Source organism: Malus domestica, chromosome 03 (assembly GCF_042453785.1).
Source record: "Malus domestica chromosome 03, GDT2T_hap1".
NCBI classification, from domain to species: domain Eukaryota; kingdom Viridiplantae; phylum Streptophyta; class Magnoliopsida; order Rosales; family Rosaceae; genus Malus; species Malus domestica.
The window spans coordinates 31,963,018-31,976,561 of record NC_091663.1 but is presented as its reverse complement, the minus strand read 5'-3'; the positions used below and the strand labels follow the sequence as shown (position 1 = coordinate 31,976,561).

At 39.8% G+C, this 13,544-nt stretch overlaps 2 protein-coding genes and 1 long non-coding RNA gene across 12 annotated transcripts in view; 2 read left to right on the top strand and 1 right to left on the bottom strand.

Annotated features, from left to right (window-relative positions):
- The window catches only part of LOC139194130 (multiple organellar RNA editing factor 8, chloroplastic/mitochondrial-like), a 77,056-nt gene that overhangs the window by 53,236 nt on the left and 10,276 nt on the right, over positions 1-13,544 (top strand). The gene's annotated exons all lie outside the window — the stretch shown is intronic.
- LOC139194279 (uncharacterized) lies at positions 229-1,946 on the bottom strand. Its single transcript, XR_011579037.1, has 2 exons — positions 1,728-1,946; positions 229-451 (listed from the first exon to the last, which is right to left on the bottom strand). It is a non-coding gene; the product is annotated as an uncharacterized lncRNA (long non-coding RNA).
- LOC139194131 (multiple organellar RNA editing factor 8, chloroplastic/mitochondrial-like) lies at positions 6,918-12,948 on the top strand. 9 transcript variants are annotated; one of them, XM_070818473.1, is made up of 5 exons: positions 6,962-8,001; positions 9,491-9,851; positions 11,084-11,181; positions 11,276-11,341; positions 11,897-12,948. In XM_070818473.1, the coding sequence occupies exons 2-5, from the start codon at positions 9,772-9,774 to the stop codon at positions 12,535-12,537; spliced, it is 885 nt and encodes a 294-aa protein (XP_070674574.1). In that variant the 5' UTR covers positions 6,962-8,001; positions 9,491-9,771; the 3' UTR covers positions 12,538-12,948. The 9 variants fall into 9 exon arrangements, 6 of the variants coding, with proteins under 6 accessions (XP_070674577.1, XP_070674574.1, XP_070674578.1 ...); XM_070818475.1 differs by having other exon boundaries at positions 6,968-8,001; positions 9,561-9,851; XM_070818472.1 differs by lacking the exon at positions 6,962-8,001 and having other exon boundaries at positions 9,265-9,851; positions 11,897-12,160; positions 12,201-12,948.

The window sequence follows — 13,544 nt, the reverse complement described above, 5'->3', positions numbered from 1 at the left end:
TTTTATATCTGACTTATCATGCTTGCAGTATCTAGGGGTGGTTTGGTATGGGATCCCATACCGAAACCCTTGTCCCGATTCCCAAACCGAAATTTTCGGGAATCCCAATTTCAATCCCGATCCCAAACCAAATTTTCGGGAATCCCAATTTTCGGGAATCCCGAAATAGTTTCGGGATTTCGGGACAAATCGAGAATCCCAAAATGATTTTAGGCTTTTGGACTAAAATTTGACATAGTATGCTTTTGGGCTGCCAATCTGTTGAACATATAACTATACAGGGGAGCATCTGCTGCAGTACTAGATGACTCTGTGGTTGATGAATGGTTTCCACCAGACGACATGTCATCGCTAGATGTAGCAAGGGAGGCCCAAGTTGGCCGAGACCAAAATGTCACCAATTCTTGAGCATTTCCATTGGAAACCCCTGAATCACTAGAAGAAGGTTCCACTGCAAAACAGCAGAAACATTTACCTCAATCAATCAAAGATCCATACCTTATGACAACTCAGAAAAAATAGCACCGTCAAGTAAAATATAAATTTCACTATAATAATAACTGGTAAGGACAAATGTAAAAGCACAATCTGTGCACAATGACAATAGCACATCTGCCTATTCAATTTCTACAACAAATGCATGCAATAAAAATAAATTAAGTAACAAATCCAAAAGCAAAAAAATTAGTTACAAGCTAAGGTTTTAAAATAAATAAAGTAACAAATCCAAAAGAAAAAAAATTAGTTACGAGCCAAAGTTTTCGTTTTCCTAATACCGAGACCATATGTGTACTAGATTGGCTACTAGACCCGTCCATCCTAACAAATAAAATAACAATGCACATTAATATATATCACAACCACAGTTCAACATATATCCAAATTCCAATCAATAAATAAAATAAATGGTTCAAAAATTTGAGCATTCAACGTAGAAATATATGGTTGTGAGAAAAAGAACTCAAAATATATCGTGTATTTGAACTAGGAAGCAAATAAAAACTAGCTTGCTTATAAACTAGGAGAATATAAGTAGCTTGTTTCAATTTTATCTATTCATCTGCTGCCATAAGGGATGCCACAACATCCCCAACATGCCTACTACTCTCCCCCACGTTCCCACTTCCTTCATGAGTCACTACATTCTAGTGATTAAGCATACAAATACCAGCAACGCATATAGAACCCTAAACACCACAAGGTACACACCTCCCACAATCAGCTTGCGAAGTTGGCAGTGTTCGACAGTGAGGAGCTGACTATTCGCAAGAGTGAGCTACTCGTAAATTGTAAGTACACATACAAACTGTTTGAGTAAATATTTCAATTTTTGTGAAAGATTAAGCAAATAAGAGAAGATTCTGAATAAGTATCATACAGCAATATAAAAAAAATACAAATAAAAAACTAACACAACGAACTTAAACTCTCACAAATCGTTGGTTTTCTTTTCACTTTGTAGATTCTCGACATATTCTGTTGAAAAAATTCTCTGTTAGATCTTCTAACAGAGTCATATACCTTCTATCAGTATCAACTACTCAGTGTTCGCTATGAATGAAAGTAGGAATGCAATTTCATACCACAGTGAGAAAAATTGAATAGAAATGAACTCTGCAAGATTGTTATGAAAAGAAGTGAACTCTGCAATCAAAATTAATTCCAAACCCTAAATTAAATTTCAAAAGGAAGACGAAAATTAGATTTCAAAACACTAAATTAATTACCTAATTTGGGATCGATAGTTTTGTGACTTGACTTCTGTCTGTGAGAGAGATCGAGAGAGAAAGCGATGGTGTGGCGGTGGCTGTGTGGTGAAGGAAGGCTGGAGTGGAGAGTCAGAGACGATCGGTATTAGTATGGAGATGAGGCTCAGGCGCTGAAGATGGATGAGGGCGCTCGGTGAGGGAATGGAAAGTTTGGAAACGGCGGAAGAGTGAACTGTGAAAAGTGAAATGGGAGATCAGACCCAAAAACAAATGAACGACCCAGATTAATTTAAAACAATGAACGGTTGAAATAAATTTCTTATAATTAAAAAATAATATATATATATAATATTTATTTTCGGTTCCGAAAAAATGGAGATGCAAAACCAAATCCTGTACCGAAAATTTCGGTATGGTTCGAGATTACATACCGAAAATTTCGGGAGTTTTGGTTTGGGATCGGAATTTTTTCGGTTTGGTTTTGGATTTTTTTCCAGCCCTAGCAGTATCCATTAAGATTACGTTTTTACGCCTTAATAGTCGTTGACCGTAATTAATATTTCCCCTAGGGATAGGCAAGTGGTTTCATGAAGAAGGTTAGGGTTGCACTGTAAGACCAATTGGCAATATGAGGAGTCGCCTAACTCCTTATAAGTTCTTGCATGGTTTGGTCCCTCACCGAGGTGAAACTTTGTCGTTACATTCTCACATGTCTTTTCATGTGTGGCAAATTTTAAAGCCTAACACATGGTCCCTCATTGATGTGGAACATTGTCGTCACATTCTCACACGCCTCCTCATGCGTGGCAAATTTTCAAGCCTAAGACTTGGACAACATAAATTAGGTGATGTGGAGCACATGTGAAAATTGAGGTTCCACCATAAAACTAATCGGCAATATGGAGAATAACCTACACTTTTATAATTAAGCCCTTGCATGGTTTGGCCCCTCACTGATGTGGGACTTTGTTATCACATTTTCACGGTACCATGGTATCACCGCGACCATTGCTACCACTGCCACACAACCTGCGACCACAGCACCACACTGCCATTATAACCCAGTTCAGCTGTAGAAAGAAGTTTACGACCTATAGTACGCTGGATCATGAGTCAATATTATACCATATATTTTACCATATTCTTAGTATTAATTTATTGGTTATTTTGGCATACGTTCTAGGTTGGAGGTCCATGTAAAACATACTTTAGGAAAACCAAACATTCAAAATATGCGTGGGTAATTCATAAGTAATTGGAATAAGTGGGTAGGATTGTTAAGGTGACGGCGGAATCCTAGTTCTTTCACAAATTGATTTTCAAAACCGTTTTATTTTAGTTTATTTTACCTTTGCTGATTTTTTTAATATTTTAAATTAAATTCGTTATTTTTTTTCTTTCTATTTTAGGTCTTAAAATCAACATTTTTCAAAACTTTGTTTCAAGTAACTAATTAAGATTTGGTTTTACATAAATTGTTTTAAATAATCCTTATGGAGAATGACACGCCCCGACCCCGATGTCCTCAGGACATCGGGATGGTCACGTGCTGGCCGACACCCGAGAGGTGACAGAAGCCATATAATTCATACAAAAACCGAGAACGTACTAAACATGCATAATATTTAAGACAAATCATGCAATAGGGACGAATAACACCATACTAAGTTCAACTGCTGATAATTAAACATTAAGATAGTGCATAATATGTTCAGAGCATACGTCTATTCCAGAGTACAAACAGAAATTAAGATAAAGAAGTGCTATTACAATAGATGCTGAAGTAGAGAGAATATAGCACAATATCACTGGTAGGGGAACGCCTCGTAGCTCAGATTGTAATCCTTGTTATTAGGTCCTAAAGGGGGCACAAACCGAACATGAGTGGACCAATTTGATATATACATATACTAAAACAGTTACCAACGTACTAACCCCTAGGTTTTATGAAAACACATATATCATGATAAAATAGGTTTTCTGAAACCTAGCATGTCGTGCAATGTCTCAAATCATAACTTGTATAAATAATAATCACTAGTGAATGTCCAATATAACTCTCCAGGCCCTAGTGACTCCACTTCCTGCACGTGTGGAGCACAAAATGAAATGAACAAATCGATGTAATTTCTTATGGGCCTTAATGAATCCTATGGTGCCATTCGAGGGCAAGTCTTGCTGATGAATCCTTTACCCACAGTTTGTTAGGCCTATGCTTCAATTTCCCAGGAAGAGAAGCAAAGATCTCTTGCTGCCTCAAGTGGAGTCACTGAGACAACAACTATGGCTGTTCAACAAGGTGGTTCGCGATTGTTTAGGTTCTTTAGTCGCAAGCCCCTGCACTGTACTCATTGTGATCATGACTCACACCATTGATACTTGTTACCAGTTTCATGGATATCCACCGGGGCATCTTCTTCACTAAGTCAAGCCTCAAAAAGGAAGCAAGCCTTCTAAAAAGGAAGGTAGTTCTTCTTCGTATGCGAATCAAGTTTTAGAAGGTGCCACTTTGAAGGAGATGAAGTCGGTGATGTTTGGGTTATCTGACACCCAATTCCAGCAAATTCTTCACATAATGAATAATAAATGAGGTGATGCATCCGTTCCCCTAAAAGCTAATGCGGCTGCCATGAAGACAGGTATGTCGAAATCCCTTTTGCCCTTACATCGATGGATAATCAACATTGGTCCAACGGATCATATCACCTCCTTACCAGATTTACTCACTGATGGTGTCAAACACACCAACTTGTCACCAGTTTTATTACCAAGTGGAGAGCAAGCTCGCATTGTCTCCACTGGAAATGTCCCTTTGAGTTCTACTTTTTTGTTGTGAGATGTGTTGTGTCTGCCAACTTTCAAAGTAGATTTGATGTCTATAAGTTGAATTACAAGTGGATTACATTATTCTGTAACCTTTTTTCCTTCGTGGTGTATTATGTAGGACTTGATGACGAAGACAGTGATTGGTTTGGGTAAGCAACGTGGAGGGCTCTATTATTTGGTGGCGTTAACTCCCACAACATCTGGTAGCCCACGCCGAGTCTGCAACCTTGTTCTCTCACCTACGGAGTTGTGGCATCGGCGTCTGGGTCACTTATCATCTAGACTAGATTTCATGTCGAAACACCTGTTGCATTTCCCTTTTAAGTCAAATAATGCTTGTGATGTTCGTCTATTAACCAAGCAAAGTCGTTTACCTTTTGGTGTCAGTTCCATTACAACTACAAAACCGTTTGATTTGATCCATTGCAATATTTGGGGTCCTTATAAAGTTGCTTCTACTTTTGGAGCAAAATATTTCAAGTCTAACATGGCCGGATCTAGTGGGAGCGAGCTAAGAGCACCATTTTTCAATGGTTAGAACTTTGATTTCTGGCATATTAAGATGAAAACCATTTTCCGTTCTCATGAACATTGGAATATGGTTGAAAATGGGTTTGAAATCTCAGAGTAGAAGGAAGGAGATCTCTCAGTTGATGAAAAGAAGCTGATGAGGAAGAATGCTGTCAAAGATGCAATAGCTCTGGGCATCATACAAAATGCTGTCTCATATCAAAATTTTCCCATAATTTCCAATCTCAAATTCTAACACAAACAACATGGCTCCGCCTGCTAATGCAGGATGGAATGGCCCTGGACAATACCAGTATAGCTAAACGCCAGATAGGGATGCCGGAGTCAATCCTAGTCCAAACCGTTTCTAAGCTTGAGACTAGGTATGGTATGATGAGTCTTGTAAGCAGTTGTAGATAAGCAAGGAGGTTGCTCGAGATGGGCCGTAGGTTTTAATGTTTCAGGTCTTGAATGATACTTCATTTGGCATATTGCTGTGGTCGGAACCTGGTTGCCTTTTATCCAAATATGATTTACATTTTCAAGGTCCTTATGCGATTAGTCGTGTCTTTACTTTGGTACGCAGTATGAACTTTTTCAGGTAGTGCACATATTGACAGAAAGCAGAATGCATGATGATCCTTGTTACTTGGAACATGTTAATTTGCAGTCTTCTGTGAGGATTATTTGTTGCTATTCTTTCGTATATTGTTTTTTAGAGGGATTTGCATATCAAGATTTACGAGTCATTTACAAAGCAATAACTTTGATAACATAGGTATTAACTACATTGCAAAAGATGAAGAATTGGTACAAAGGAAGATGAAGATGATAGAGAGAAACAAGAGAGATTGTATTGATTGATTAGAGAAAATGTATACAACCGAACTTAAGTAAATGATAGTTATACAATCCCTCATATAGTCATATATCATAATTACAATAATACCCTTCTAACTATATTAACAAACTCAACCACTAGAATAATGTCATGTTGCATTTCTATTATATTAGTTATTATATTAACTAAATTACAAAAGATGAAGAATTGGTACAGAGGAAGATGATGATGATGGCCAGCGATCTGCTGTCCCCAAATTTGTGTCTCCATTCGTGTCTCTTTTACAATTTTTTGACAAGTGTCCTTTAGTTTAACTCCAAGTTAACACTGTCAAAGTTTCATTAGATTAAATAAATTAAAATAAAAAGTTAAAGAAAATAAAACCAAAAGGGATTGGAAGTGTAAGGGACGGGAGATTTGGGGGCAGAGAGGGGTTGGGGGACAAGGGCGACGATGATGGCCTGTTGGGAGTTAGGGTTTGGAGGGAGGTTGATTGCGGGAGCTCGGATTGGGCAGCAGTTTGGGCGAGGGGGATGTCGGCGAAGGAGGGGGGGGGAGCGGCCATAGGGGTTGGGCCTCCAGATTTGCAGCAGTAATGAAAATGGTGATGGTGGTGGTGCTCCAATTTGCAGGAAGTGGGTTGGGTCTCCATTTTTGGAGGAAGTTTTGGGAGAAAAAGAATGGAACTTAAATTGGGAGACAAACTGTTTCTAGACCATCTGAAGAGAGAAAAAAATGGCGAGGAGAGAGAGAAATGGAGGTTTCGCCGGCGATGAAGGGTGTTCCGATAACAGATTACTGTGTGTTGGGGAGGGTGTGGCGGTCAGATTGGTGTTGGTGGGGGAGTTTGAGTGACCGTTGGTTTTATTTTTTTAACTTTTAGTTTTAATTAATTTAATCTAATGAAACTTTGACAGTGTTAACTAGGAGTTAAACTAAAGGACACTTGTCAAAAAATTGTAAAAGAGACACGAATGGAGACACAAGTTTGGAAACAACAGATCCCTAGCCGAAGATGATAGAGAGAAACAAGAAGGATTGTATTAACCGTGACAAACAAACAGAGCACCGAATTGGGAGGGCAGAGAATCCAAGTCCATGTTAGAAACCCTCAAATGTCATCCTCGACAAAACCACCAGGAAATCCAAGGGTTACGGGTTCGTCACGTTCCGCCACGTCGACGGCGCTCTCATGGCCCTGAAAGAACCGAGCAAGAAGATCGACGGCCGCATGACCGTCACGCAGCTCGCTTCCGCGGGGAATTCGAACTCCAACACTGCCTCCAACAACGTCGCCGACGTATCGTTGCGGAAGATATATGTGGCCAATGTTCCTTACGACATGCCGTCGGATAAGCTCTTGGCCCATTTTGCCCTGTACTGGGAGATAGAGGAGGGGCCGCTAGGCTTTGATAAGCAGACTGGGATGTGCAAGGGGTATGCGCTGTTTGTGTATAAGACTCCGGAGGGGGCTCAGGCGGCGCTCGTCGATCCTGTGAAGAACATCGAGGGGTGGCAATTGACCTGTAAATTGGCGATTGACGGGAAAAAGGGCAAGTCGGACGGGCCAGGTCAGGGTCAAGGACCCGGGAGTGGGTCCAATACGCACGGTGATGGGATGGGGAAGGCACCACCGTCTTCGATTGCTGGACAGGACGGCATCCCAGGTGGAATTGGTTCTTATGGTGGGTATACCAGTGGGCTTCAGGGGCAGCCTCCGTTGGGTCACCATCCATTGAGTGGGCCTGGGTTGTCTGGTATCGGAAACCAGGTGAATTCGGGTTTGGGTGGTGGTGGCGGATATGGAGGGTTGGGTGGGCCTTACGGTAACTGTGGTGGCCCTGGGGGTTATGGTTTAGGTGTGGTGTGCTGGTGGTTTAGGTGTTGGACTCGGTGGTGCGGGGTTGGCTGGTGGTGGTCCGGGTGTGGGTACTGGGTCGTCTTTGTATGGACTGCCTCCGAGTTCGGGTGGGTTACCATCCGGTAGGTATCCAGAGGGCGGCCACTACAGCCTGTCGGCCTATTAGATTCAGCACCACCAGCAAGCTGGGACATCCCCTCATCCAAGGGTTCCTCAAGGTGGCATGTACCCAAATGTGCCACCTTATTTCTGAGGTATTTTCATTATTTTATCCTTTGCTATTATGTGTATAGCTTGGTGGTGTTGGTTGAATTTCTTGGTGCCTGGTTAGAATACTTGTGTATGGTTGCTGCTTCTTGTTTTGGCTTTCTTTACAAAATTTGTGCCTTAGACTAATTGTGTATTGCATTTGTTTTTTCCTTTGTTTACATGTGTGCCTAGGATACTTCGCGTCTCTGTTCGTGCTTCTGCATGAATTCCCTTTGCTTTTGTTGATTGAGAGGCGATCAAGTGTTTCACTTTTACATAAAACGAAGATGTTTTCCCTTTGCTGTAGTATTTCTCTTGTTTTTTATTTTCAATGAAATGATTTAACAGTACCTTTTGTGTTGCCTCCGAAGTTTTAATTTTAGCAGAAATGGTAGATGTGGATATTTCATTATAATTTATGATGTTGGGTCATATTTAGTGAAGATCTTAAACGATTGAGTTTCCAAATGAATTTTAGTGTTTTCTATTTTCTCTTAACCAATGAAATTTATATTACTTGAAATTTGAATTATGTGTTAAGTGTTACTTTACTTTTTTAGTCCTTAATTGTGGAGTAGTATGGATATTAGAATCTTTAATCATTACAAGATGCTTCTCCAGTCTACATGGTGAAGCCTCTTTTTTGTTTGGTGAGTGCGGATGGAATTGTGTGCATTTTTTCCCTTCGATCAATGTGGGTGGAAACTTAATACTTGAGAAGGAATTCAAATATCTTTTTTGGGACTTTTATTCTATTTTATGTATTTGTGTATGGTTTCTTGTTGGGAATTTGATGGGATTGATTGAGCAACTTATCGTAACTTCAAGTGATAGAGTGCAACACTAATGACATTAGTAGAAATGGTTATGTAATGTGTGGGTATCATTCCAATATGTGATGTTTTCTGTGTTTGCTAAGATCCTAAGACATACGGAATAAAAAAAGTAGTGGGTCTTACAGTAAAGTCAGATATCCCATGAGGGTAGTTTATTCAATACTTATACAACCAGATTCATTCCTATTCATCACTTTTCCAAATCCAATCAAGCAAACATGCCATAGGAGGTATAGAGCTTTCTCTGTCTTGTAAATCAAGTGTAAGCTTTGAGACATGAATATTATTACTAAAAATATATAAATATATATATAATACAGAACTATTTATATGTATATATAAGAATATACACTTGAGTTAATTGCTGTTTTCTACGCAGAGCTGTTTATTTGTTATTGGAGGTTAATTGAGTTAGTTGCTCTAGTGACTGCATTGTGTAAACTTCATTTAATGATGCTTGATTTGAACCTTTATAATACTTATTGTTCATTTAGAGGAGCATCACAGCATAAAACTTAACAAAACCCAAGGTTCGAAGCCACTATGTTGTTGTAGTAAACACTAGAAACCCACCTTAGAGAAGCCATGTATTTATTTGTTTTGGTGTTGGGTTTTATTTTTTTAAAAGAAAATTTCAGTTGGGGTTTTATAATATCAGGTGAACAGACATCGTTTTCGGACGTGGGTCATATTTTTACCAGAATTTTTATGAGTCTTAACGAATATAGGCCGCCCAATCTCGTTCTTCTTCGCTCTCTCTCCTCCACCGTCTCCGCCCTCTTGCTGGAGTCATGGCCTCCGCCGGCAGGCTCTCCCCTGCGATCGTCCAGTGCTTGTCGACCAGATCGATGACGTCGTCGCTCAGGGACCCGAACCCTAACTGGTCGAACCGGCCTCCCAAGGAGACGATCATGTGACTTCGAGCACTGGTTGGTTGTCATGGAGGCTCCTCAGGGTGATGTCACTAGGGATGAGATCATCAATAGCTACATCAAAACCCTAGCTACCGTCGTCGGAAGGTAACACCTGCTATTAATTTCTGTCTAATTTAATCATTTTTCTTACTTTTAATGTCTTTGGATTATGAGAAATCAGAATTGGAAATGGAGTTTTAGAATTTATATGTCTGTGTTTATAGTGTATTTTGGACATGACACAAAACCGAGCGCAATGGCGTTCTAGGATTCATATAGCCGACCCCACTTAGTGGGAAAAGGCTTTGTTGTTGTTGTTGTTGTATATGTTTTTTCAAAGTTGTAGCTTTTTAATTTTCTCTTTTTCGCTCTTGATTACAGTAGAATTTTGGGTTAAGTTGATTTGTATTGCACCAGGAAACTTTTGTTTGAGAAAATACAAGAGGTTGTTTCTCTATTGGGGGAGGGTTGTATGCACATGCTACTCTCTGGCATTTATCTTGTTGTAGGATATTAGTTTATTTGTGTTATACACCGAAGAGGTCGCACTTGGTGCGATGGCAAGTGCCTTCGCCCATGAGCGGTAGGTCTCGGGTTCGAGACTTGGGAGCAGCCTTTCCATAAATGGGGGTAAGGCTAGCCGACATTCACCTCTTCCAGACCCTGCGTAAAGCGGGAGCCTTGTGCACTGGGTACGACCTTTTGTGTTATACACCGACTCGATTCTGGTGTATAACATAATATATGAACATTTTCTTGATACCGTGCGCTGTAAAAGTTAATGGCTTTCTGTTGTATGCAGCTGTTTTGTTATGGTCTGAATTTGGGATCACTATAGCTGTAGTAAGATAGGAAATGATTTTGTAATTGCAATTGGCCCTTATATCATTTTTGTAGGGTTTTTGACTTTATTTTTTTTATATCACATAAATGTGTGTGTTTTGCTAAATTTCTTTTGTTTCTGTATATTTCAGCCAAAATTTGGGGGTGCAATTCTTAATGTTGGGTTTTATGTTTTGAAGTTCTAACAAAAGCAAAACTCATTAACTTTTTTTGTAGGCTTTTGATCTTCAAAATCTAAACTATAACCCCACTTTGTGGCAGGGTCTTAATGATCTCTTAAATAGTATGGTCTTAATCATGTTTCTTATAGCATGGTCTTGATCACTTTTTTTTTACAGACTAAAGTTTTTGTAAGATTCATGGCTTTCACATTTCAAAAAGCACATAGGATTGTACTGTATTCCTATTGTTTGTGTTTCCTATGATTTATATTTTGTAATGAAGATTTATATAACCAAGTTTGGATTGCTTGTACGCATTCGGCTGAACTGCAGTGAGGAAGAAGCAAGAATGAAGATCTACTCAGTTTCAACTAGGTGCTATTATGCGTTTGGGGCACTTGTATCTGAAGAGGTTTCACTCAAAATCAAAGGTGATTCTGCTTCTAAGTTGGGAATTTATTATTTTCTTGTGTCTGGGTTCTCATATTTATACATGTGTGTGTATTTGTAAAATTCTTGTTGCAGAGTTGCCTGGAGTCCGTTGGGTACTTCCTGATTCCTACTTGGATGTTAAGAACAAAGATTATGGAGGTACGGATATGCTTGTTTCTTCAAGTTGAATTTCAAAGAAAACAAATTATTTATAGCAATCGATTCATTTAAGTCATAAGTCCCATTCCGTAATAGCTCTGGCAGTCTGATGATATTTTGATTTTAAATTTATTTCTTTATTTTTTCTGACAAAGGATAGTTTGAGGCTCTAGAATGTTACAGATGAAAGTTATTAGGCAGTTGATGTTGTAGCAGTGCTAGTGGTGTGTAGAACCAGTGAAATATAAAAACCCCTGTTGAAGGCTTTCTGCAACCCTAGTGAATATTGTGTACAGAGTTTTCATGTAAAATATCATAATTTTGAACTAATCAGTTTCGTGTGTCGATTGCATCCCAAAAAATGATCCATGGTAATTTTCACTTCAAAATTTCTGTACTCCCAAGAATTGTGGTCCAGGTACCGAGAGTTATAGTAATATTAAACAGCGTGTGTTTTTTCTACATTGTATAGCCTTTTCTATATTGTTTTCAACTAAGTTAACCAGGAAAATTCTATTATTCATGATTTGTTTGCTTTCTTGTTTGTTTTGGCAGGTGAACCTTTTATTAATGGCCAAGCAGTGCCATATGATCCCAAGTACCATGAGGAATGGATAAGAAACAATAGTCGAGCAAATGAGAGAAACAGGCGTAATGACAGACCTTGTAACTTTGACAGATCAAGGAACTTTGAAAGGAGAAGGGAAAATATGCAGAATCGTGATTTTCAGAATACGGGTCCATCTCCTATGCCTAATCAAGCTGGGCCAAATTCGGGACCTGGACCTGCCAACATGGGTCCTCCACCCCCCAACAGGGGTCCAATGTCTCCCAACATGGGTCCTCCACCCCCCAACAGGGCTCCAATGCAGCCTCCCAACATGGGTCCTCCACCCCCGAACAGGGCTCCAATGCCGCCTCCCAACATGGGTCCACCAAACAACTACAATAATCCCCAGCCAAGCAACAACTGGAATTCTGGGCCACCGAACAGCTATAATCAGGCGCCTCCCAACAGCTACAATCAGATGCCGCCCAACAACTACAATCAGATGCCTCCCAATAACCCGGGAGGGGTGTCACCAAACAACATGGCTCCACCTTCTAATGCAGGATGGAATGATCCTGGACAATACCAGAATAACTACACGCCAGACAGGGATGCTGGAGTCGATCCTGGTCCAAACCGTTACTAAGCTTGAGGCTAGTTGCGGTATGATGAGTCTTGTAGGCATGTTGTAGATAAACGAGGAGGTTGCTCGAGATGGGCTGTAGGTTTCAATGTTTCTGGTCTTGAATGATATTTCCTTTGGCATATTGCTGTGGTCTGAACCTGGTTGCCTTTTATCGGAATATGATTACACTTTCAAGGTCATATCTTATGCGATTAGTCGTGTCTTTACTTTGGTGCGCAGCATGAATTCTTTCAGGTAGTGCACATATTGACAGAAAGCAGACTGCATGGGGATCCTTGTCAAATGGAACATGTTAATTTGCAGTCCTCTGTGAAGATTATGTGTTGCTATTCTTTCCTAGATTGTTTTTGCATGCTATGCTCTCACATTGGTTTTTGCATATTTTGGTGATGATGTTATTTTGCTAGAAAACTGTCATGTTACGTAGTCAATTTGGTAACCCGATTCTCAGTTTGGTCCCTGAATCAAATTTTTGACTTCTTTTGGCTATGTTTGGGGTGAGGGATTTCCAAGTCTCAAGGAATCGAGACCAAGTTAAGGGGGATTGGAAATGTGGGAGGGATATGAGAGGGATTTGCAAATTACGATTTACGAGTCATTTACAAAGCAATAACTTTGACAGCATAGGGAGGTTTATTATAAAACAAAATACATAACAGAGGTTTATTTTCGAAACCCTCAATTGTAACCGAGAAAAAACAAACAACTCTATTTAGCCAAGCCATCGTTTCATCCTATTCATGCTCACTGCTAACATGACATAGAGCCTATCTTGTACATTGTCTGTGAACTGAAAGTATGCATATCTCCATGTCTTCTTTATGATCAAAGAACCACATACTCCCCAGAATCCGAAAATAAACCCGAACGCAACGAAAATATAGAACCACGGTAGTTGATGCCCATCGTCCTCATCATCTCGGTTATTCTTATCATGCGCATCAATGCGACACTCGTTTGGAAGCGGTGCACCGCAAAGTTTTGGATTCCCCTCAAATGCAGAAGCT

Excerpts from the sequence above, each read along its gene's own strand:
- LOC139194131 (XM_070818472.1), top strand. The coding sequence starts at position 9,772 with ATGGAGGCTCCTCAGGGTGATGTCACTAGGGATGAGATCATCAATAGC. Across the intron at positions 11,182-11,275 it reads GGTTTCACTCAAAATCAAAG|AGTTGCCTGGAGTCCGTTGG; the intron begins GTGATTCTGCTT and ends TTCTTGTTGCAG. Across the intron at positions 11,342-11,896 it reads TAAGAACAAAGATTATGGAG|GTGAACCTTTTATTAATGGC; the intron begins GTACGGATATGC and ends TTGTTTTGGCAG.